The sequence below is a fragment of the Notamacropus eugenii genome, chromosome 1, assembly GCF_028372415.1.
Source record: "Notamacropus eugenii isolate mMacEug1 chromosome 1, mMacEug1.pri_v2, whole genome shotgun sequence".
Classification (NCBI taxonomy): Eukaryota; Metazoa; Chordata; class Mammalia; order Diprotodontia; family Macropodidae; genus Notamacropus; species Notamacropus eugenii.
Genome location: NC_092872.1, coordinates 672,192,190 through 672,216,489, shown reverse-complemented (window position 1 = coordinate 672,216,489; position 24,300 = coordinate 672,192,190). Strand labels below are relative to the sequence as shown.

General features: G+C 40.6%; 1 protein-coding gene across 6 annotated transcripts in view; it reads right to left on the bottom strand.

Moving 5' to 3' along the window:
• The window catches only part of CDKL4 (cyclin dependent kinase like 4), a 65,725-nt gene extending 42,165 nt beyond the window's left edge, over positions 1–23,560 (bottom strand). For 2 of the 6 annotated variants that reach the window (XM_072635811.1, XM_072635810.1), the window contains exons 1-4: positions 14,222–14,329; positions 10,343–10,462; positions 5,400–5,618; positions 3,462–3,583 (exon numbers count right to left, since the gene is read on the bottom strand). In XM_072635811.1, coding sequence (XP_072491912.1) covers positions 3,462–3,583; positions 5,400–5,618; positions 10,343–10,462; positions 14,222–14,233 — 473 coding nt within the window. In that variant the 5' untranslated portion in view covers positions 14,234–14,329. Of the gene's footprint in view, positions 1–3,461; positions 3,584–5,399; positions 5,619–5,849; positions 5,959–9,984; positions 10,111–10,342; positions 10,463–14,221; positions 14,330–23,312 lie in introns of those variants that run through there. The other 4 variants (XM_072635816.1, XM_072635812.1, XM_072635813.1 and 1 more) reach the window with 4 other exon arrangements.
• Between the last annotated feature and the right edge of the window lie 740 nt (positions 23,561–24,300).

Below are 24,300 nucleotides of genomic sequence, written 5' to 3'. Positions count from 1 at the left end.
GTGCTATGGTCAATGGGATCATGAAAAGTTAGATATGACTAAGTGACTGAACAACAGTCACCTTCTTTATTTCCCCTTCTTGGATGAGGAAACTGAAGTTCACAATGACTTGCCCAATGTCACACAGTTAAGCCAAGTCTAGGATCCAGATCTCCTACGCTTGTGTTCCTGCCATTACACCACTCTCCTTCATTATGATTCTTCAGAATAAGTCCTATTGCCAAAAGGGCAGGCATGTGCTGGAAACAGCTGGCACCAGCTCTTGACAGCCAACTGTTAAATTTTCAGTACGAGCATTTTACACCTCTGAAATCAGCCAATGCAACAACACTGGACCTGGTTTATTGTTTTATTGTCCACCTAAACTTAAGACCATGATGGAGAAATGTTAAAAATGTAGATGAAACTTAAAAGTGAGTAGTACTTTTTTAAAGGAGCTGGTTGCTATTTGTTCAGAAGAGCTGGTTGTTATACATTTACCAACATACTGCATAAGGAGAACATCATCCAATGCTGTGGCTTACTATTACTAATTACTATCCCACTTTAATTCAATTTCAGATAATAATAAGAGATAATGATAATAAGAGAAGCTAGCATTTATATAAAGTTTTAAGATTTGCAAAGCACTTTACATTTCACCAGACTCAATCCTTACAAAAATCCTATGAGGTAAGTACATTTGTTATCCCCATTTTGCAGATGAGAAAACTAAGGCTAAAAGCTTAGGTGACTTCCTCAAAGTCACAAAGTTTGTAAATGTCTTAGACAGGACTTGAACTCAAATCTTCCTGAAATCCTTGTGGGAAGACAGCTCTGGACAACTGAACATTCACCATGTGACCGAAGTATATTATGCTATATATACTTCTATTTATCAGTTTTTTCTCCGGATGTAGATAGGGTCTCTCTTCATACTCACTTTTAAAGGTCTCTGTATCTGTGACTGAGACCTTTAGTGTCCTACCCTTGAGACTGGCTCCCTCTCTCCTTCACCTCCTCCCCCCCTCCCCAGGTTCTACTCCTCAGCTCCATCTCAGAGGTTGGGTCAGGTCAGACTGGACAAATATGGTGCAACTGTAAGCCTGGAAAATATTAGTTGGCACACAAACCTAGGAAAGGCCAGGAGTAGGTTAGGAAGGAGAGAAACAAGTGGCCTTGCCACTTGGATTTATTTTTGCTCCAACACTTTACCTCACCTTATTCACCTACCTATGTAGGGAGTTCTGGAATTGAAAATATGGGGTCTCTAGAACCCTGCAGAATCCTTGGCATTATGTTGGGCAGGTAGCCACTAAAGTATTTACTGATTAGGACTTAAATAGGGAGTGGCCTAGACTTTCTGACCCTCTCCCACCAGAGAGGAGTCTCTATTAGAGACACATAGTCTTCAGTGATTGGACACAGGGAAATGGATAGGGTCTAGACCTGGAATAAGGAACTCCCAGGTGAGGACGACCCCTCTATCTTGAGAAGATGCACATCAGCACCTTCTCAAGTTGTAGTCTTAGAGAGTTGCCTAGAGTTCTGAGGTTAAATGACTTGCCCAGGGTCACACAGCCAGCATGCATAAGGGGCAGAATTTGAACCAGTAGAGGTCTGTTCTCTTTCCATTTTGACTAGGAAATAAGAGTTTTTATTTTTAAAATAGACTTAAACCTGAGGGTTTCACTTACCCACAGTATTCCTTCTGGAAGAGAAATGTTCATTCCAGATAAGGTTTAGAGATGGAAAAAAAATAAAAACTGGAAAGTTTTTCTCCTCCTCCCTTCCTCAACCCTCAGGAAGGCTTTTGTTCTCTAGTGAGATGACTGGGTGTGTTAGAGTTTCTGCTTTTTTTTTCCCCTTAAGGCACCTCAGCAAGAAAACTTCTGGACTTTAAATGTACCACGGCAGAATCCACTCTTCCAACAAGATAGTTCCTCTCCTGAGGATTCCAGCTAAAGACAGAAGATGGAAGCAGAGAACAGCTCTACCACCACATGCCCAGGGGAGAGTGGCAGTGATTGCAGGGCCGTCTGAGACCCGCAGTGAGAAATGTCCATCAGATGCCACTCAGTGAGCAGACTCTACCCATTTGGAAGAGACCGCATGCAAGATTGAGACTGCACCACAGCCTCTGCAAGGCAGGTGCATCAGAAGCATGATGATGACGAGATGACATCAGTGGCCCTGAAGTACAGCCCAGTAATGCTGGAGGTGTGAGTTTCCCCTTCATACATGTTGCTAGGTCACAAATGTTCACTACATCTGTGCCTCTCCACACGTTCCCTCCATGTGTCCCCCCCATCCTGGACTTAGGTGGGGAAGAGTCAAGATCTTTTATTACTACTTTTCTTACTGTGCTTTGCTTTGAACTTATTGGACTTTCTGGTTGACCAGAAAAGATTAAACACATTGACAGAGACTCAAGAACTATGAAAGAGTGGATACAGACCCGTAATCTTAAATTATTTTAAGTTACATACAATTTTTTTTAAATTAAGAGGCAGCTCAGTGATGCAGTAGATAGAGTACTGGACCTGTAGTTAGGAACAACTGAGTTCAAATCCAGCCTCAGCAACTTACTAGTTGTGAGATCCTGGGTAAGTCACTTAACTTCTGTCTGCCTCAGTTTTCTCATCTATAAAATGGGGATAACATTTTATCTAATACATCTAATTCCCAAGGTTGTTGCGAGCATCAAATGAGATAATAACTGTAAAGTGCCCGGCACAAAGTAAGTGCTATATAAATATTGCTGTTCAGTTGTTTCATCTGTATCTGACTCTTGGTGACCCCATTTGGGGTTATCTTGGCAAAGGTACTAGAATGGTTTGCCATTTCTTTCTCCAACTCCTGTGACAGATGAAGAAATGGAGGCAAACAGGGTTAAGTGACTTGCCCAAGGTCGCACAGCTAGGAAGTGTCTGAGACCAGATTAAAACTCAGGAAGATGAGTCTTCCTGACAACAGCTCTGGTACTCCATCCACTGTGCCACCTAGCTGACCCATGTAAATGTTAGTTATGATGACGATGATGAGGGATGATGAGGATGAAGGGAAGGATGTTGGCAATCCAAAAACATTTGTATCTAGCTTTGTTATACATAATATGATTTTTCTCATAAGCTGATGTGTCTTCCTATGTGTTAGGGACCAAGACAGGGACTGGATCTGTAACTTCACTGGGGTAGGGAGCTCCTGGTAAGGAACTTCCTCTATCAGTGAGACATATATATATAGACATCTTCTTTATAACTTAGACTGTTAGAGAACTGCCTAGAACATATACATAGGGGCTGAAACCCACATTTTCCTGGTTCCAAAGTCTGTTTTCTGTCTACTAGTTTTTATTCTCTTAAGGCTCCTCATTGTAGTTGGGGAAGATGGCACAGGATGGAAAAGTGGAAAGTAATCTGTGATCCACATACAATTAAAGAAATATGGCCCTGTAGGCTTTAAGCTTCCAGACAACTCACCCATTTGGATTTCTCTCCAGTTCATTCAAAAGAGTATGATCACAGTACTCAAAAACCAAGTGCATTTTCCGCTTTCTTCGGAACACCTCAATGAGGTTCACAAGGTTCGCATGCTTTAGTTGCTGAAAAAGAACCAAAATACAACATCTAGTGATTTATTCTGAATACGTTATTCCCTTCATGTCCCCTACTCTGATAAACGTTCCCTTTGCCTCATCTGACCATTGAATACAACAGTTCACATACATCCTTCTCTAAATAAGATTCAGAGACTCTTGGAGTTGGAAGGAATCTCAGAAGTAAATCCTTGGGACTAATTTTCCTTCTCATAGAGGAATTCCTTTTGCAGCATCAAAGGCTAAACCCACCCTGAGACATGTGGGTTATTCCTGATGCCCATCTGGAAGGCTTCTGGTTTTTAAAATTATACTCACTAAAGCAGTGTCATTAATCACATCACTAAGAGAGTCTTCCCTTCTTAAAAGATTCACTCTCAGACAACAGGAGAAGCAAGGAATTAATAGAAAAGTACTAGATATAAAGAATAATACAATCTAATTAAATAATTAAAATAGTCTTTAATTATAGGCAGAATAAGTATCTTGTCCAGACTTGGGGATCCAGGAAAAATGCAGGGGCCAGGAATCCAAATGCAGGGCACAAAGTTAGGCTGACTATGGACAGTAGGGCTCAGGCATTTCCTTGCCATCTCTCCCTTTTGACAGCTCTAAGATCAGCCTTTAAGGCATAGGGAGTTGTGGGAGCTCAGTTTGAACTAAATAACAATGGTAGTAAACACACAGTTGAAATCAGCAGGCCTCACTCTACACACCTGGACAAGTGCAAAATCAAAGAACATCTTTCAAGGAACCATAGGACTCTATGGACCGAGAGGTACCATTGCATTATTTTTTTTAAATTAAGTACCAAAATTAAGTACAATGCCCACTGCATGTTGTTTTACAAATGGTCTTCTTAGCAAAAAATTGCATGTAAATAAAATCTTATTTGAAATACACAATATTTAAATATTCTATATTAAGATATCAAACTAAAAAATTTAAATAAATATTTTAAATATTAAATAAATATATGCAACAGAACTTTCTGGGACTGAATCTTTTAAGAAGGGAAGACTCTTTTAGTAATGTGATTAATGACACTGTTTTAATGAGTTTAGTTTTAAAAACCAGAAAAGTTGTTTAATTCTTTAATTTAGTAGTCATACCAGCATATTTAATTGTTATTGTTGACCTGAAATCTAAAGACCTGGCTGATAACAAAGAATCACACTCCATAACATGTATGGATTGGACCAGAGAAGCAATGGGCACTACCTTGGAATTCAGAAAAAAGGGTGTTCTAGTCCCAGCTGCATGACTTTGGATACATCATCTGACCTCTCTGGGTCTCAGTTTCCTCTATATATAAAGAAATCTATAAGAACGTATAAATCTATAAATCAAGAAATTGGATCAGGTGATTTCTAAGGCCCTTTCCTGTTCTAAAATTGAGTGATTCAAACTTTAAAAAAAAAATTTATACTCAGTATTCCTGAATTATTTGAATCCAAACAGGACAAATCCCATTAGAACAGATGTATGTGTGTATATATGTATGTATACATATATATGTATGTATGTATGTACGTATACACACACACACAAGTATATACATATATCTATCTATCCATGATTACACAACCAGTTAGTGTCAGAGGCAGGATGTGAACCTAACTCTTCCTCACCTCAAGGTCAGCACTCTATCCACTATGCCATGATGCTTCTCTGAATATATAATTGAAAACTACTCTACACTGAAACTATATGGATAACACAAGTATTTCCAAGACTCAGCAAATTCCCAATAATTACACTGTGCATGTAAACTGCACTGAAATTTCATGACATTCTGGAATACTCCATCAAAATTACATACCTTCAATAAACGTACTTCTCTTAATGCTATTTTCTTAACAATGGGATCATCCTCAGATTCCACAAATTTTTTAATGGCCACAACTTGTCCAGAGTTCTTATTTCTGCACTTAAATACGACGCCATACGATCCTTCTCCAATCTTACCAAGTTTTTCATACTTTTCCATTATATTTGAATTATGAATTAAAGTACTCTGTGCTGATGGATTTTGTTGCACCTAGAAAAGTAAATGTAGTGTTTTCTTTAAAGTTAGTTTTATGGGACAGTACATTCACAATTTTGACATAAACTGAAAAGACCTGGGATGTCAAAAATGTCAAAGAATTATCCTAATCTACTCATTTTAAAACATTTACAACTTTATTTTCAAGTTAAGTTTAGACCAGTAGATTTGAACTCAAATTATGTTTGCTTTCAATTGATAGTAGACAGTTCTTTTTACTTTTACCTTCTGAATCAGTGTTGCCCAAGCGGTACCAGTCTTCACAAAATGGTCCTTAACCCTTAAAACCTTTTAACCTAAAAACTGGACTTCTAATCTTCCTAAGGCCACTTCTCTCCATCTCCTTCAGCTACTGAGAGGGAAAAAAAAGGGTGAGAAGTGTGCTAGAGAATTTAAATAATTTACAACGCTCCAAAATCAGTGTGAGTAGAGAAATGCCAGTCTAAATATTTCTCTTAATGAAAGGAGAAAAAAATTGAAAACTACAAGAAGGGCACCCTCCCCCCCATACACACACTGTGCTAAGTAGTGGAGTGGATAGAGTGGCTTAGTGACAGATGGACCTGAGTTTGGTTCCTGCCTCACACTTAGGAGCTGGACAACCCTGGGCAAATTACTTAACCTCTCTCAGCTCAGTGCCTCATCTGCAAAATAGGAATCATAGGTTTTAGCACTAGAAGAGTCTTTAGACGCCACTGGGTCCACTCCTCTCATTTTACAGATGAGGAAACTGGGACACAGGGAAGTTAAAGGTTTGTTCTGTGTCATACAGCTAACATTTTGTCTGAGGTCAGATTTGAACCCATTCTTCCTGACTCCAAATTCCATGCTAAACCCAATAGATTCTATGTATATTAAGAGGATATATTCATGTGAAAAAAAATCCAGGAACCAGAGGGAAGCCATAGTGGAGAATTTGTGGGGAAGATGGAAGATCCCTCCCAATGGAATGTAAACTTGTATTTTGTCACCATCTTCATAAATCCTTCCCCGATTCCCCATTGGTGCCTGTTCCCTCCTCAAATTGCCTTGAATTTACTTACTTATATATGTGCTATATTCCTGAGTAGAAGTTAGCCCCTTGATGAGAAGTCCTATTTTAAATTCATCGTTGTATGCCTAAACTGAGTACAGTGCCTTGCACATAACAGATATTTAACAAATGTTTATGGAAATTAAAATTTAAGCTGTTTTATAAGTTTTCTGTGCATCCCCTCTTGATTTCTTAAACAACTCCTTTTCATCCTCATTGGAAGTATTTGAGTTTGTGTTAGAATTTTGTTCTTTACGAGTCTCCTTCCCTTACAGAATTTTGGTCCATTGGGTCTCTCTGAACTTAACTTTGCTCTCCCCAAATCTTCAGTGCTGAGCTTTACTCCTGTCCTCTCTTTAATTTTTATTTGGAGTGATCTCACCCTCCCAGGTCTTGCTTCCATCCTTTCTACTTTATCAACCAGATTTCTTTCCTGGTCAAACTCATTTCCAATAGTAGGCTCCCTTTGTCACTCCTTCCAAGTTTTGAAGACTGAAATGATTCTTCAGACAGCCAAGAATTTATTGGCTGCTTAGTTTTTGGCAGAGGAGGAAACCCAGCAGATGTCTGAATAATTAAAGTCCCCTATCCCTACTATAGTATGCCTCTGTTAGGTTTATGATGTTTCCCCAAACTGTCTTTTTTTCTTCCAGGTGGACTGCAAGATACTCCCATAACAATATTCCCTCCTTCTTCCCTATTCTTCTTTATCATGCTTCCTGACCAGTTCCTAGATTTCCTCACTTGAATATATCTTCTAATTATATAAAGCTGTTTTACTTGTCCTTTTATCTCCTCTGTACCTTCTGAATAAACAACAGCCTAGTCATGAGTTTTACTCCTCCAAATCTCAGTAATTCTTATGAGGTCAAACTTGCTTTCTTGCATTTAGATAAGCTAGGTGGCTCAATGAATGGAGCACTGAACCTGGAGTCAGGAAGACCTGTGTTCAAATCCAACTTCTAGCTAGGTGGCCCTGGGCAAGTCACTGTTTGATTCAGTTTCTTCATGTGTAAAGTGGGGATAATAATAGCATCGACCTCCCAGGATTGTTGCAAAATTAAAATGAGATAATATATGCTAAGCGCTATATAAATGCTTCCCCTATCAGACGCCTTTATCAGATTTTGAGCGGCTCTACTGGCAATTTGCATATTTGCATATGAAAAGGTGTGTACTGGGCTGGGCACTTAACAGAGACAAAGCGTTCCCATTCCCTCTCCAACCCTCAGGCCCTCACCCACATAAATTGCCTCTACACTTTTTCTCTGTCTTCCTATTTATACAAGTGAATGGGAGAGACTCAGAGATCAAAAATTGTATAACCTTGAACCTCGGGGCTGTTGGGTAATTTTGGGGTAAATGACCATTGTCTGGCCTGGTCTGCAGAGAGGAAGATTTGGAAATTGTCTGCAGATCAGCATGAGTTTAGATGAAGTTTCTAATTGAAAAGGGTCAGATCTTTACCTATAGTCAAAAGAAAAATCTAAGCTCACAGGAACAACTTGCCGTTCATTCCAGATAATTCAGCACCAGCAGCTAGGAATCTCCTGCCTGAGGAGACAGAAGACCTTAGTCTACTATCTGAGGAAAAAGAACTAGATCTACTGGTCCCAGGGTAAGGGGGTGGAGGGGTTGCCCTTTTTAAAATGAGCTCATTAAAGAAGCCTCACTACATCCCAAGGCAAGATGTGAACTGAGTCTGAGGCTGGAGACGATGGAGATTATAGCCAAGAAAAGGGAACTAACATTCAGTGAAACAACATCAAGGGAAAGAGTGTCTGACACAGGTCATGAGACCAATGTCCTCTAGAGTAGCCTTGCAACATCAGAGACCCAAATTTCCTCTCCTCACTGGTGCCCTGCTTGTTCTTGTTTCTTATGTGTGTGCCTCTGTTTGTAATCTCTGTATGTCTGCTCATCCCATGTATACTGTGTGTTCTAGTGGAAGAATATGCCCAATGTTTATGGGGAATGATCTGTCGCTACTCTGAAAAACAAAAACTACAGTATACAGTAAATGCCTTTGCTTTGAGCTAATTGTGTCTCCTGCATGAATGATGAAAAGTAGACACATTGATGGGGACCCATGAGCTAGACTTTTAGGAGTCTATGCCCAGAGAGTACCTTGAACCAGGGCACCCCAACCCTGGAGTGGAATCTGATGGGGAAGGTGGCACAAAGATTACAGTAACTACATCTAAAGCCACAAGTTTTATTAAGTCTCTTGGTTAACATTTCCTGTGATTCACCGGTATTCTTCCTTTGCTAAAACTACTATTCCTTATGGTAACTGTCTTAGCAGATATTTATGGGTTTTCTCTTTCCACTTACATTTTCAGCTTAAAATTCTCTTGATAAAACTTGCAAGACTCCAGATAAATATATTTTTACCAGACCTTATGAAATGTGCTACATCACTAGCCAAGAATGACAATTTAAGCGATGAGCCAAAAAATGTAGATCCTGTGCTCAAACACCATTTTAACCAGCTCTTCAGTTCCCACATCTTTTTTTTTCCCTTCTAAAGGCTCTACTGCCAATCAGTAGTAGTGATTAAAATCAACTTGCACCCAAACTTGCATCCCTAACACCTCCAGTTTCTTATTCAGGTCTCTACAATCCCTAGTAATACTTTCTTGGTTCCTTTCAACAGTGTCATTTGTCTACATTATGAGTCACTAAAAGTGAGGAACAGTCCTCAGATCTGAGTCATTTCAGCAGGTTTTCTGTCAGAGTTTGGATATATAACCCCAAGGAAGGCTATAGAATTCTCTGTTCCTTATATCAGTTTGGCAAAAAGTTGCCTAGACATCCCTCAACAGGCAATCACCTGCCATCTTGTCCCTCCTACTTTACTGGAAAATCCTTCTCCTCATAGCACCTGAGAATACCCATCAGCGTTCTTTGCAGACCCAGGAATCCCCTTTCCCATGAGATGGTCTAGTTCCTCATGAAGCACTGAGCTCCCCATCACTGTGTAGGTGTTCAAACATAAAGGAGTTTGAACTTTACTCTGGAGGTGTCTAGCACAGTGCCTGACCCACAGTAGGTGATTAATAAATGTTTATTGATGCACTGGGGCACTAAGAGGGTACTATGGCTTTTGTCATTGAATGACATGACCATCCCTGCCTATAAGAAAGAGTCTTCCGGCGACTTTAAGAAGGAAAGTGGAGAGAAGGGAAATGGGAAAACCTATAAGTAAACTACTGGGATGAGTCTCAACCTTGTCACATAGCTCCAAATATTCATTGGCCCATTTCCTTTTCCTCCTACTAGTCATACTCTTCCATATTCCCACCTCCTGACCTAGCTTCTCTTTACCTCTCAGATTCTTTTTTCTTCTTCTGTGTTTTCTCCTTCAATCTCTTCCTCTATTCTTTCAGAGAATTTTTATTCTATAGGATAACCTCCAGGTCTTTTACCTTCTTCTTCACAAGGAAGCCTGAACTTTGGACATGCATAACTTTTAATAACATGCATTCAAATGTACAAACAAGAACAATTAAAAGAAAGATTGTACATGAAACCATACACTTGTTACTTAAAGTCGGTTTTAAAATGTACATCGTTTAAAGTTAAAATGTACATAAGTTTAAAAGAGAGCAACCAAGTCACCCTCTTGTGTGCACTTTCCCAGGTGTGGCTGTTATTACTACCCATCCCAGGCAGAAAAACGTACCTTAACCTCCTCTTTGCTGGTCACTTCAAGGTCTCCTTTGTCTTCCATGTTTGGTGGATTTGAGCTTCTCAGTCCTTTGTCATTCTGGTAGGGAGCTCTCTTGTTAACTCTAGTGGTCAACTGCCGAGGAAGATTAGTAGAAGACAAGGATAAAGGAGAAGTTAAAAAAAAGGCAGAATATAAGGGAGAAATGCTGAAGAATTAGCTATGCAACAGGCTACCTCATGAAGCACTGAGCTCCCCATCACTGTGTAGGTGTTCAAACATAAAGGAGTTTGAACTTTACTCTGGAGGTGTCTAGCACAGTGCCTGACCCACAGTAGGTGATTAATAAATGTTTATTGATGCACTGGGGCACTAAGAGGGTACTATGGCTTTTGTCATTGAATGACATGACCATCCCTGCCTATAAGAAAGAGTCTTCCGGCGACTTTAAGAAGGAAAGTGGAGAGAAGGGAAATGGGAAAACCTATAAGTAAACTACTTCAATAGTCGTGGGAGGGGTGGGGCAGCAGCAATAATGAGGGCCCAAATTAGGGTGGTAATAGTGGGAGTAGAGAGGAGGGGAGAAATGGTACAGAGGTGTAGTCAATAGAACAAGGTAACTGACTGGATGTGAGAAATGAGGTGGAGAGTTACAGACAACTACAAGGTTACAAACAAGGAAATCATGATGAACGAAGGTACCACAGATAGAAATATTAAAAATGGAAAGCAAAGGAGACTTATTGGGGAAAACAGCTCAATTGTGGGCTCATTCAATTTGAAGTACCGGTGGCTTGGAAATAAATGCCAGCAAGCATTTATTAATCCTTTATTATGTGCTGGGCACAGTACTGAGTGCTGGGGATAAAAAGAAAAGGTAAAAAAAAAAAATCCCTACCTTCAAGGAGTTTACAATCTAATAGGGGAGACAACCTGAAAATAAGGAAGTACACACAAGATCTAGACAGAGTAGAGGAAAGGTACTATGCAAGAGAAAGGCACTAGCAACTGGGCACTGGGGAAAGCCTCCTGAAGAAGGTAGGGTTTGAGTTCAGGGAAAGTAAGAGATGGGGTTGAAAAGGGAGAACATTCCAGGCACAAGGGATGGTCTGGGTAAACCCACAGAGAGAAGTACTGGAGTGCTTAGAAAACAGTAAAGTATAATGAGGTTGGAAAGGTAAGAAGCAGGAGATTAAGGTCTTGGGTACAGGAAAGAGATTAGGACTAGTGTTACAGGTTTTGGATTAATCTACATAGAAGTGTCTGCTGAAACTGTGGGAATAAATGAGATTACCAAAGGAGATCACTCAGAGGAAGCACAAGATGAAGGACAGACTCTTGGGGAAACCTTTATCTGGGAGATAAGAAAGGGTTACTCCAAGTCACTTTTGATCTCCCTCTCTCTCTCTCTTTCTCTGTGTCTCTTCCTCTGTCTCTGTCTCTGTCTCTCTGTCTCTCTGTCTCTCTCTGTCTCTCTCCCTCTCAGTCTCTCTCTGTCTCTCCCTCTTTGTCTCTGTCTCTCTGTCTGTCTCTGTCTCTCTTTCTCTCTCTCTCTTTCCCTCTTCATCTCCCTCTGTTTCTCTTTGTCTCTTTTCTTCTCTGTCTCCCTCCTTCCCTCTCTTCTCGCTCTCTCCTTTCCCCTTTTCATCTCCCTCTCCCTCCTCCTCTCCCCCCTCCCCCAATCTCTCATACCTAAGAAGTCACTACATTTTGTTTGACTCTCACATTGTTCTTTACCTTGAATCCATCCCTTCCCTTCTGCTCTCACTGCTGCCCTCCTAGTTGATGCCCACATCACTTTCTGCCTGGACAACAGCAATAGCATCCAGCTTGGTCTTACTCTATCCAGTTTCTCATTTTCTCCAATCATTCTGCAATAATCTGCCAGATAGTTATGCTAGTTTATGGAAATCAACAGGACCCACTGGGGCTAGGCTTGCACATGAAGGTTGGGAGCATTTGTGGCAGATGATTCTTGAATCAACTACCCCTAAGTCTGGGCAAAGACAGAACCACAGAGTCCTGAAGATTGGACCTTCACCAAGAAAAGCAAAAAGGCTTGTCAAGTTCTGATCTTGGAGCACAAAGAGATTTGGCTTCTGTCCTGTTTCATACTCCCTGCTCTGTGCCCACACAACTGAAGAGGTCACAGACCTGCCTACAGATGACTACTGACTCTGACGGATGCTGGGACAGAGGTGCTAGGATTATGTTGCACTGAAACATTACTTTCATCATGTTCATTTCTCCCCTTCTCAAAAAGTTCAGTGACCCTCCATTAATTACAATCCATATTCAGTCTGATGGTCCCCCCATATTCAGACACTCAAAAAGCATTTATTGAATGCTTACTGTATAGGGACTGGTATGCTATGGTCCATGGGGTCACAAAGTATCAGACATGACTGAATGACTGAACAACATTACAGATAATGTACTAGTCACTATGGATACAAAAGCACAAACATGGTTCCTGCCCTGAAGGAGCTCACATTCAAACAGGAGAAATATAAAACATTTAAATCAGGTAAACATGTAACCCATAGGTAGACATAGACATGTACGATATAAATGAGAGGTAATATTGAGGGAAGAGTTCAGCGGTGGGGGAAGAGGAGACAGGAGGGACGACTGGGCAAGACCTCTTGGAAAAAGGGCATCTTGATCTGTATCTTGAAGGAAAATAGGAATTGGGGGGTGGTGGTGAGAAAGGAGAACATTTCAGGCATGGAAGTCAGCCAGTACAAATATAGGGAGCCAGGATGTTAAATGCCGTGTGTAAAAGACAGCCCATAGGTCAGTGTAGCTGCATCACAGAAGGTGTGAAGGGGAGGGAAGGATAAGAAGATATAGTATGACTTCAACTTACCTTTCCAACTTTTTTTCCTCTCTACTCTATTCAGGCTACTATCTCCCAAATAAGCCATACTCTTAAATTCTTTGCTTTCTATCAATCTGCATTCCCCAATGGAATGCCCTCTTCATCCCTTCTCCTGGAACTTTACCCATTCCCAAGGATCAAATACAGAAATCAGTCGTTTTCTGTAACTTCCTAACCATGCCAGCCCATACAAGATCTATCTTTCCTGTATAGCATTTAAATTATGCATATGGATATTTAGCATATATTATAAACACATTATTTTATACAAGGAACAATGTCTAGGCAGATAGGTAAGACTAGATTCTAGGACATAAGATATTATATATTTACATATATATGAATTGTTACGTAAATACATATGTGCATATATTTATAGAGGGGACAATCCATTCTTGCTTGAGTTTAGATCTCAGGAAAACTTTTTGTTGATAAATTTATATGTTTTCTGTTGGTAGAAAATGAAAACAGATGTAATTATATGTTTTTCTTCTAGCCTTAGCAGTTAGAAAATTATTGCCTGAGGGTTTTGATTTGCTGAAATCTGGTGCCTAAAAGTACTTATCCCTTATGTTCTTTTTTAATTAAACTGGGTGTATATAGTTTAACATACGGATGTGTGTGTATAATAATATACACACATGCTCTATTGACTTCTGAAAGGACTTCTAACCTCCTTGTAGATTTAAATACAATGCAAAGTACAAGAAAACATTTATAATATTGTTCAACTAGAAAGACCTGGAAGAGTAAGTGTTTTGTGACACCAGATTTCAGCAAATTAAAACCCTTGGGCAATATAGGATTTCTAGCTTCTAAAGCAAGAAGAAAAACACACAGCTACACAGATTTCCCCTACTGACAACTGAAATCATGAAAATTCAACAGGAAAGCAAATGGTTTTTTCCCCTGGAACTGTACTCAGGCAGGAATCGATTGCTCTTTTCATGAAAGAAATGTTGCTTTTTGCAAGTGCTGGTGTTACCACCTTTATTACTTGGAATGGTTATTACCTTCCCCTGCATTGCATGTCCTGCTTCTCCCACTAGACGGCTCGTTCGCTGGCAGGGACGGTGCCTTAAACTGTATCTTCACAGAATTTAGCACAGCAATATATTTCCAATTCCTTTTAGTGAAATGAAGGAAATATTTTTCTGCCAGTCTTACATAAAGCTCAATTTTCCTCCTATTTTTTGTATTTATTTCCCCATCTTTCCTAACTGCCTTGAAATTTAGTTGACTTAAAAACTTCATGTCATTGTCTGTTTTTATGTCTCCAAACTGTTGAAATCATTTCAAATTATAATCTTATTCTCCATAGTGGTGGGGATCCTGACCACTCTTTTTTCTATATTAGCAAACTTAATGAAACTTGCAAAACTTAAGGTGGTTATATGACCTTGAGCAAGTTATTAAAACTGTTTGTCTCAGTTTCCTCATTGGGATAATAATAGCACCTGCCTCTCAGGGTTGTTGTGAGGATCAAAATAGGTCTTAATGGTAAAGTGCTTAACACAGTGCTTGACATATTTGTTGTGGTTCCAACTTTGTGACCCTATTTGGGGTTTTCTTGGCAAAGACAATGAAGTGGTTGGCCATTTTCTTTTCCAGCTCATTTTACTGACGTGGAAAGTAAGGTAAACAGGGTTAAGTGACTTGTCCAGGATTACACAGCTAGTAGGTGTCTGAGGTCAGATTTGAACTCATGAAGATGAGTCTTCCTGACATCAAACGTCATACACAACCACTGCATCCCCTTCTTGACATATGGTAAGCAACATATAAATGTCAGCTAATTATTATTGCCCCTATCGTGTTCTCTCTCCCACTTACCTTGATACTGGTTGTGGCTCTGGCCTGGGTCATCCCTAATTTGAAGACCCACAGTAAGAAATCCATTTCAAGACTGATCTGGAGGTTAGACCAAACTAGGGTGAGCCCAGAATGGCCCAGACCAAGTGGATCCACTGAAGCTGGGACTGAAATTCCTCCTAGGATCCTTTTGCCTGGGAATGATCCAGGGAAAGGATCCAAAGGCAGTTCTAGATTGAAGTGGATCTCCTATGTCCATCTCACTCGACTTAATCTCTAGGCTAGACTCAAGTTTCAGACTATTCTCTGGCAAATGGTCATTTGTCTCATTAGTCTCTTCTTTGCACATTCACTGATTTGCTATGTGTGTACCCATCTAAGAAATGTATGACCCAAGCCATATTTTCTCCAGTTTTATTTTTTAAAATTTTATAAGTACAATAAGCAATCAGGATTTAATCAAATGCATTATGAAGATCAAGACATATCATTGATCTTGGGTTGTGAATCACGGTCAGGGAATCCAGAAAGCAGGGAGACTTTGATGATCACCTCATTCAAACCCCTTACATATGGATGAGGAAACCAGAGACTGCTGAATATTCTCAAACTAGCTGTCCTGTCACTTACAAAGGAGATCCACTGGCATGCCAAATTACATTATCTGTTAGAATGGGAATCCCTTCTACAGGCTTCTTGAGATACGGCACTCATATTTGTGTAAAGACTTCTAGCAATGGAAACTGGTGGCAGCCCTTTCTACTTTGGGATGGCTGTAATTCTTTGGAAGTCATTATTTGGAAGAAAATAAGGCATTATGCTTCTCTGTTTCCTGGATGGTTATAAAATATTTAAAAGGGTAGAGAGTACTTTATAATCATTGGGGACCTGCAAATCACATTTTAAAATATATTCTAGAATTTTCTTAGGTTTTGGACTTAAACTGGATTAGGTGAATCACTCTGAGGTTCATCTGAGATAGAAGAAAAGGGAATAAGCACTTCCATGCCTACTGAATGCCAGTCACCGTACTCATCCTTTCCACAGATATTTGTCTTATTTAATCCTCATAACAACCAAGTGAAGATAGCTGTTGTTATTATTCAGATTCTGTGGCAGAGGAAACTGAGGCAAATAGTAGTTAAATGACTTGCCCAGGATCACATAGCTGGTAAGTGTCTGACATCACATCTGAACTCAGGTCTTCCTGACTCGAAGCCCTGTGCTCTATCTATTGCACTACCTAGCTGAGTATACTTGCTAAGGGTACCTTAAAAATAGTATGGCAGAATTTTATTTCTATGATGTTGCAAGGGCTAAAATGAATTCTGAACTGGGCGGGGGGACCTCCATGAAGTCTCAAAACTGTCTGTTGAAGGCTTTTCAGTTTTTTCATGTAATTCTTTAGGTGCTTAAGAATACTTCATCTGATGGCACCTACTCTAATTATTAAAGGAATTATTATTTATATACAATTCTTTAAACTAATCTCAAAATCCCTTGTGGAAGAGCCTTACTCTTCTCATCTTCAAGTCTTATTTGTTTATATTATCCATTTATAGCTGATCATTTCTGAGTACTGAGATTAAAGAAAATCAAAAGCTTCTAAATGTTCAGTATTATCTACAAAAGGCTTTAACTTCTTAATTTTATTCTATCTACTTTCCAACTCTCAGTTGAAATAGTACCTTTTCTATATAGTAAGGTACTTTTAAATAGTAAGATACCTTTTCCAATGTACTTTTTCTTCCTTGATCCTGTCTCCCACCATTACCTCCCCAACAGTAGTCTTGATCTCTCTCTTCTGTGAATATTTTATACTTCTCCTTTTCAACCTTGACTTTACAAAAATTTGTAACCATGTCTTTTTCTCTCAGGCAGCTGGTGGGCAATGCGTAGAGTGCCAGGTTTGGAGTCAGGAAGACATGAGCTCAAATTAGGCCTCAGACATTTATTTACTAGCTGCGTGACCCTAGGCAAGTGACTTAATCCTGTCTGCCTCAGTTTCCTCATCTGAAAATAAGGTGAAGAAGGAAACGGCAAACCACTTGAGTATTTTGCTGAGAAAACCCCAAATAGGGTGACAAGGGGGTACAAATGAACAACTTTTTTCTCCTCCATTGCTAATAAATGTAATCCCCTTGAAGGCAAGGACCCTGTCTTAATTTTCTTTATATACCCTTATGGTAAGAATAGTGCCTTTTAAATAAGAGGCTCTCATTAAATATAGGATTAAATTAACTAGAAGAAGGAGGAAAAGAAAGTTGGGGAGGAGAGGAGAAACAAGTCTTGGGAGAGATGTGTATGGCATCCATCTTCTCCTCTTCCCTGGGTAGAAGTTTCTCTTTTTTGAACCAAGTAAAGCAAAACAGAGGATTAAAAATACTTAATAAGAAGACAGGTAAAGTCCTAGACTTCTGCCTAGTGGACAATGAGAAGGAACATCTGCGTGGCCAAACTATACCTCCAGTCTAAAAATATATCTAAGCCATTAACTATTACATTTGGTTGTTATTCTTTCAATTGACGAAGTGTTTACCTCTAATTTTTAAAAAATTAAGAAAGAATGAGAGAGAATTGGTGGTAGTTTTCCCTAATTATTGTTAACTACTTTCACAAGCATAGTATCTCAAATGACCATATGCAGTTTAATTCTTTTGCCCTTTAATATCAATTCTGTGAAATTTGCAGTTACTAAATTATATGCTTTCCAAAAGTCACAACACAAATCATGAAAAAAGGAATGCATACACACATAACGAAAGTAACCAATTCAGGCGTTAAAGAAAGTTAAAATCCAGATCACTTAAGAAGTCCCGAATCTCTAGTAAAAGCAGGATCGGCTATTGCTTAGTCTACCAAACATTTTGTAATTGATTAAAAATCAGATAAACCAGTGAATTGAAAGTATTTTTTCTTATTTCTGGTATTTCAAATGTAGGTGAGCAAAGTTTTACTTCAGTAATACTCAAATCTTTTCTGTACATGGCCCAATTCATAAAGGGAAAGGGGCCCTTCAGATCCACAGTCTTGATCGCTATCAAAAAAAATTTATGAAACTTTTGACTGGCCAATTAATCAATTTAACAGACCTTCATTAAGCTCCTATTCATCCATTCATCCACTATTTATTTATCAAGTACACTATTGTGGCTACGTTTTTTAAAAGTTCACAGTTGTGTTTTTTGATGAAAGAAAATACTATTTTTTAAAAAAACAACACTTTTTGTATAGCTAGCATCTTAAAGCAATTCAAAGAAGACAAATCATGCAGAAGACGTATCAGTTACTAAGCATTGGGGGAGAGGATACAAAGTCAGTTGGTAAACATTTATTAAGAACTTACTGTGTGTCAGGCACTATGCTAAGCACTTTGGACAGAAAGAGGCAAAACACAGCCCACAGTCTCAAGGAGCTCACATTCCAATGGGGAATACAAGTCAAGCAAATATGTACAAACAAGCTGCACACGGGATCAACAGGAAATAATCCAAAGAGGGAAGGCTCTGCCATTAAGAGGGATTGGGAAAAGTTGTGTGCAGAAGACAAGCGTTTAGCTGGGACTCAAAGGAAGCCGGAGAAGCCAGCAGGCAGAAATGAAGAGGGATGGGGGACAGTCAGACAAAATGCCCAGAGAGGAGAGATGGAGTGTCTTATAGGACAGGAGTCGCTGGCACAGCTGGGATTAGGGTGTAAGAGGACTGGAAAGTTAGGAGGAGGGCTAAATTACCAAGGTCTTTGAATGCCAGTCAGAACATTTTATATTTGATCTTCAAGGCTACAGAGAGTCACTAGAGTTTATCAAATAGGGAAGTCTTATGACAAATAAAGATAAATAGAAATAGAGATAAATCTCTGTCCTTGCTCTCAGGCTCTCAATCACTCAAGGAATTCATAGACCATTCTTTGAATGACCATTTTGTTATATTATCTTATAGAATGTATTCATGGGACATTTGTGTGTGTATGTGATCTGAAGGATACTCAGGTAAGGATACATTTGTTTTTCTTTAGTCCAGTTGTATAGTGGGTAGGGACAGAGGAGAGAGACCAGGAGTTGTCACTGGAAAGCAAGTTGCAATATCACAAAATTTTGTAGATGTGAGAATAAATGATTAATTTTTCTGAAAAGTTGCATCAATATGTCCATGTCTACCCTAATCTTAAAAGGCCTTTCTTGATCATTCCCTTCCTCTTGTCAGTTAAATTCCTTGAGAACTCAAGCCATCCATACTAGTTGTCTCCATTTCTTCTTACTTGCTTCTAAAATCTCTGAAATCTGGCTTCTGAATATTCAGTCTCTTGGTTCTCCTTCCACCTATGACTGCTCCTCCTTTGACTGTCCCTTGGTTCTTCATCCATGTCATATCTACCACTTGTGGGTGTCCCCAAGGTTCTGTCCATTCTCTTTCTTCTCTTTAGCTTCTTTTATTATCTCACTTGGTGACCTCATCAGGTACCATGGGTTTAATGATTACCTCTATGCAAATTATATATATATGTATGTATGTATGTATACAATGTATATATATGTGTGTATATATACATATATGCATATATATTATTTCCAGCCTTAATCTCTCCTGACTTATAGTCACAGATTTCCAAATGCATCTTGGACATAAATATCTAATTGGATATCATGCAAACATTTTAAACTCAACATGCCCAAAATGGAACTCATCTTTTCCTCCAAATCCTCCTCACCTCAAAGCTTTCCCATCACCCTCAAGGACACTACCATTCTCCCAATCAATCCCCATGCCCACTCATCCCACAGATCCAATCCATTGCCAAGTCTTGCCATTTGTACCTTGACAAAATATCTTGTATATATGTTCCTTTCTCTCCACTCATACAGCCACAACCTTAGTTCAGGCCCTCATTGTTTCTCTATAGGATTATGGTACTAACCAGTGGACTTTCTCTGTCATCTGTCCCTACTTATGGAACATCCAATTCATTCTCCACTTAACTGAACTCCTGGAGGACAGGGACTGTCTTTTGCCTCTTTTTGTATCCCCAATGCTTAGCATGGTACCTGGCATATAGTAGGTGCTTAATAAATGCTTATTGACTATTTTAAAGCATAGGATTGACCTTATCATCCTTCTGCTCAAGAAGTTTCAGTGATTCCCTATTATCTCCAGAATCATCTGTCACTGAAAACTCTTCATAAACGGAACCATTCCTACCAGCCTTCTTATGTCTTATTCTCAACCTCCCTGCCCCCCACTTCCCATCGAACTTAACCCAGTCCCTAGAGCACAACGCTCCATCTCCCATCTCAATGCCTTTGTACTGGGTGTCTACCATGCTTGGAATGTTCTTCTCCCTCTTCATGTCTCTTTGTTTCCCTGGCTTCCTTCAAGACTTAGAATCCAACTGCTAATACTTTCCGCTTTCAGATTGTCTTCATATAATCTGTATATATTTTGTACATACCAAGATATTTACATGTTAGGCCCCCATTAGAATGTACACTCCTTGAGAACAGGGAGGGTGTATGTGTTAAGAAATGCCTACTAATTTACTATGGACTTCCATCCATCTCCTTCTTTCTACTCATTCAGACATCACTGTAGTTCAGACCCTGGTCTTCTCCCACAGGGACTAGTAGCACACCTTATTAACTGGTCTGTCTGTCTCAAATTTCTTGCTTCTCCAATCTCTTCTTAGTCAGTCAATTAATGTGTGTGTTCATCCTTCATTGCCGAAGAAGACCATGCCATCAGAGAAATAATGACATGACTTGCACTTGACTTTGTTTTGAGTGGGGGAGGGCTGTGCAGGTCACCAGCCTCAATTCTCCTCCAGAGCCATCTGAATCCAGTGACCAGATATTCACCAGGATGACTGGAGATGACCCAGGATGAGGCAATTGGGGTTAAGTGACTTGCCCAAGGTCACATAGCTAATGAGTGTCAAGTGTCTGAGGTGAGATTTGAACTCAGGTCCTCCTGACTCCTGCACTGGTGCTCTATCCACTGCACCACCTAGCTGTCCCTCAGTCAATTAATAAATATTTATTAAGTGCCTACTCTGTGTCAGGCGGTATGCTAAGCCCTAGAGATACAAAAAGAGGCATAAGATGGTCCCTGCCCTTAAGGAGCTTAAAATATAATAAGAGACAACAAGCCTTTGCAAAGATGCCAAAGTGACACATATTTCTGAAGCACAGTTCTGACCATGTCATTCCTCTGTTCAAGAAGTACCAGTGGATCCTTATGTCCAATAGGCTCAAATCCAGACTCTTCTGTTTAAGTCCTTCTCAACCTGGCTTCAACCTACCTTTCTATCTTGATTATAATTACTCTTTTTAATCAGCCAGTCAACATCTTATTAAGTGCCCGGCATTATGCTAACCTCTGAAGACACCAAAAAATGAAATAAATGAGGCAAAAGCTAATCTCTGCTCTCAAGGAGTTCACACTCTAATGAGGGAGGTAATATGCAAACAATAATGTATAAACAAGCTATTTCTAAGGGGTAAATTATAGGGAATCCACAGAGGGAAGGCACTAGCATTATTCTCGAAAAAAGTGGCATTTTAGATGGGACTTGAGAGATGCCTGCAAAACCAAGAGGCAGAGATGCAGGAGAGAATTCCAGGCATGGGGGAATCCATGCTTTTCACAACCTCTTTGCTCCAACTAAACAGATCTATACTTGGTACCTCACTCAGGACAGCCCAGACTGATGCCTCTGCATAGGTGATAATCCCCTGTGTCTGGAATGTATTTCCTCTTGGCCTCTGCCTCCTCTTAGCTTTCTTCCCTCGACAGATCAACCAGCATTCATCAAGTATCTGCCATGTGACAGGCCCTCTTCTAGGCACTAGGGATCCCAGAATGAAATTAGTCCCTGCCCTTTGGAGGTAACTTCCTAAAACACTACTCTAAGGACAGCTGAAGCCCCACCTCCTCCCACATGAAACCCTTCTTGATACCCCAGTAGTTGTTAGTGCTCCCTCACCCCCAAATTACCTTGTTTACATTCTATTATTTCATCCCTATTATGTATTTTCATATATGTTTATAAGTTGATTCTTTCAATACAATGTAAACTCCTTAACAGAAGGACTTTTTCTTTCTACCCCCAACAGCCTAGCACAGTGCCCTTACACATAGTACGCACTTAATAAATGCTTGTTTATTGGTTGATGGTAGTTGGACATAGAGTTTAAATACTGATGAACTGTAGATTTTGTTGGTAATAAATGCAATTACTGTCATTTCTCAAAGAAATTTGTTGAAGCCACTTCTGTCCTTCCACCACAATCCTTCAGCCTTCAAGATTTTGCATCTGAGTATTGCTTTTAGCCAGTCTCACATTGAGTTACTTTAGAAATAACCTCCAAGGACCATTTCAGCTTGAAATCTACTAGCCTATGAACTTTCCAGTCCTGTGTTGTGCACAGATAGTGTTACCTTGGCAACAACTGGGCTAGAGCATCCACTTGTAACAAGATTACCATATTCCTTACACAAACTGATACATTTGAAAAAGCCCTTTTCCTAGTGGTCCCTCTTACACAGCTGTATTTCCTAGGAGCTCTACAGGATCAGTAGCAGCATGACTGCTTCTCCAGAGCAGGCTAGGTTCCTATTACACATCCTCAGGCCACACCCAAGCCTTCTCTCACCTGTTGCTGGAAAATCATGGAACAAAAGGGAGACCGAGTATCATTTGCTCTTCTCATCCTCTCAACCACCTTCTACCACAATCTCTCTCTCTCTCTCTCTCTCTCTCTCTCTCTCTCTCTCTCTCTCTCTCTCTCTCTCTCTCTCTCTCTCTCTCTCTCTCTCTCTCTCACGCTTTTCCTGCGTGGGAAAGACTCTCGTCTGTCTCTTTGGCATTTGCCGGATCCCCTGGCATGAAGGAATGGCAACTCCAGCGTCTGCAGATCTCTCATCCCAGCTGGACTACCAGGCTGGGCAGTAACTGGGCCAGGCTTTGTTTTTTTCCCTGGGTTATTTCTATCGCTATGATGCTCAGCGCCCGGGACGGTGCCTTGCACATAGCAGACGCTTAATATTTGCTGAAAGGAAACGACTGTTCAAATTTCTCCCCCACTCCCCCCAACCTCTTCCCTGCTTCGCTGTAAGAGCTGCAGCTTGTTGCAAAGGGATAACCCGTAATACGGACAACCCGGCCTCCTCGGCCCTCGGGGCTCTCAGCCACCCCGGCCATTCCCCCTCCTCGCTCTAGCTCATGCTGACGTCATGCCCGGCCTCCCCACCGGCGCGGGCCCCTGCCTTGGTCCCGGGGTCTGTTCGTAGGGTCACTTACTGCGCGAGCCGGGGCGATTGTGACGTAATCCTGAAGTTTCTCCCCCCTCCCCAGTCTCAGCTCAGTTCTGGTGCCTAACCTGGAGCTCCTTGCACTGGCCCTGGGGGAGGGGGGGGAGAAACATTCACACCAGCTCCGGGGAAAGGGCTGCGATGGTTTCCAGGACAACGGGGACGCTTCGGGAGGGGCGGGGCCGCCTCCTCCCCGGGTTCGGGTTACCAGGGGAGTCCGGCCGGGCTGTGCGTCTGCCCAGCTGGCCGGGCTCCTCCCCGACTTGGCTTCTCCCCTCTCCTTCTCTTCCTCCCCCCTACCCCACGTCCCTCGGGGGTCGCTCCCAGGGCACAGCCCCGGCCTAGAGGCCGAGGCTAATAATAACCATAAGGGCTCAAGAGTGCTTCATCTATAAGCGCAGTTGCTTTGAGACAAGCCTATTAGATGTAGTCAGCTTACTAGCGTCACCTTTTAAAATATTTTTTTTTGGAAGGGGGTGGTAGTCAGGACAGGGAACTCCCCGTGTGCAAACTTCCTCCACTGATGCAACTGGATATTTAATCTGGAACTTAGTATTTCAGAGCTGTCCAAGGCACTGAAAAGGTTTATGACTCCCTGGCACACAGGCAGCTTGTGTCTATCCTGACTACAAGGGGGACCCCTTTTAATCCATTATGCCATGTTGTTTTATGTATTTCAATATTGAGCAATTCAAACTTTTAGGTCAAACTGTAGCTTGGGGGGGTATTTCCTCAATAGTTTTACTTTGATTCTTAAAAGGTTCACTGAGAATTAACAGCAAATTAGGTGGAACCCATTACATGCACACACCAGTGTTCAGTTAGCCCCTCCCCACTCCTTTGTCCATGGAAATGTAATTTTTTTGCAATGGTTGCCTATTATTAATTGAATTTTTTGCAATATCTTGGTAGTCAAACGGATTTTGAGCAGGGAATATGCTTGAGCCAGCTTGCCATCTGGAAGAAGAAAAGGCATG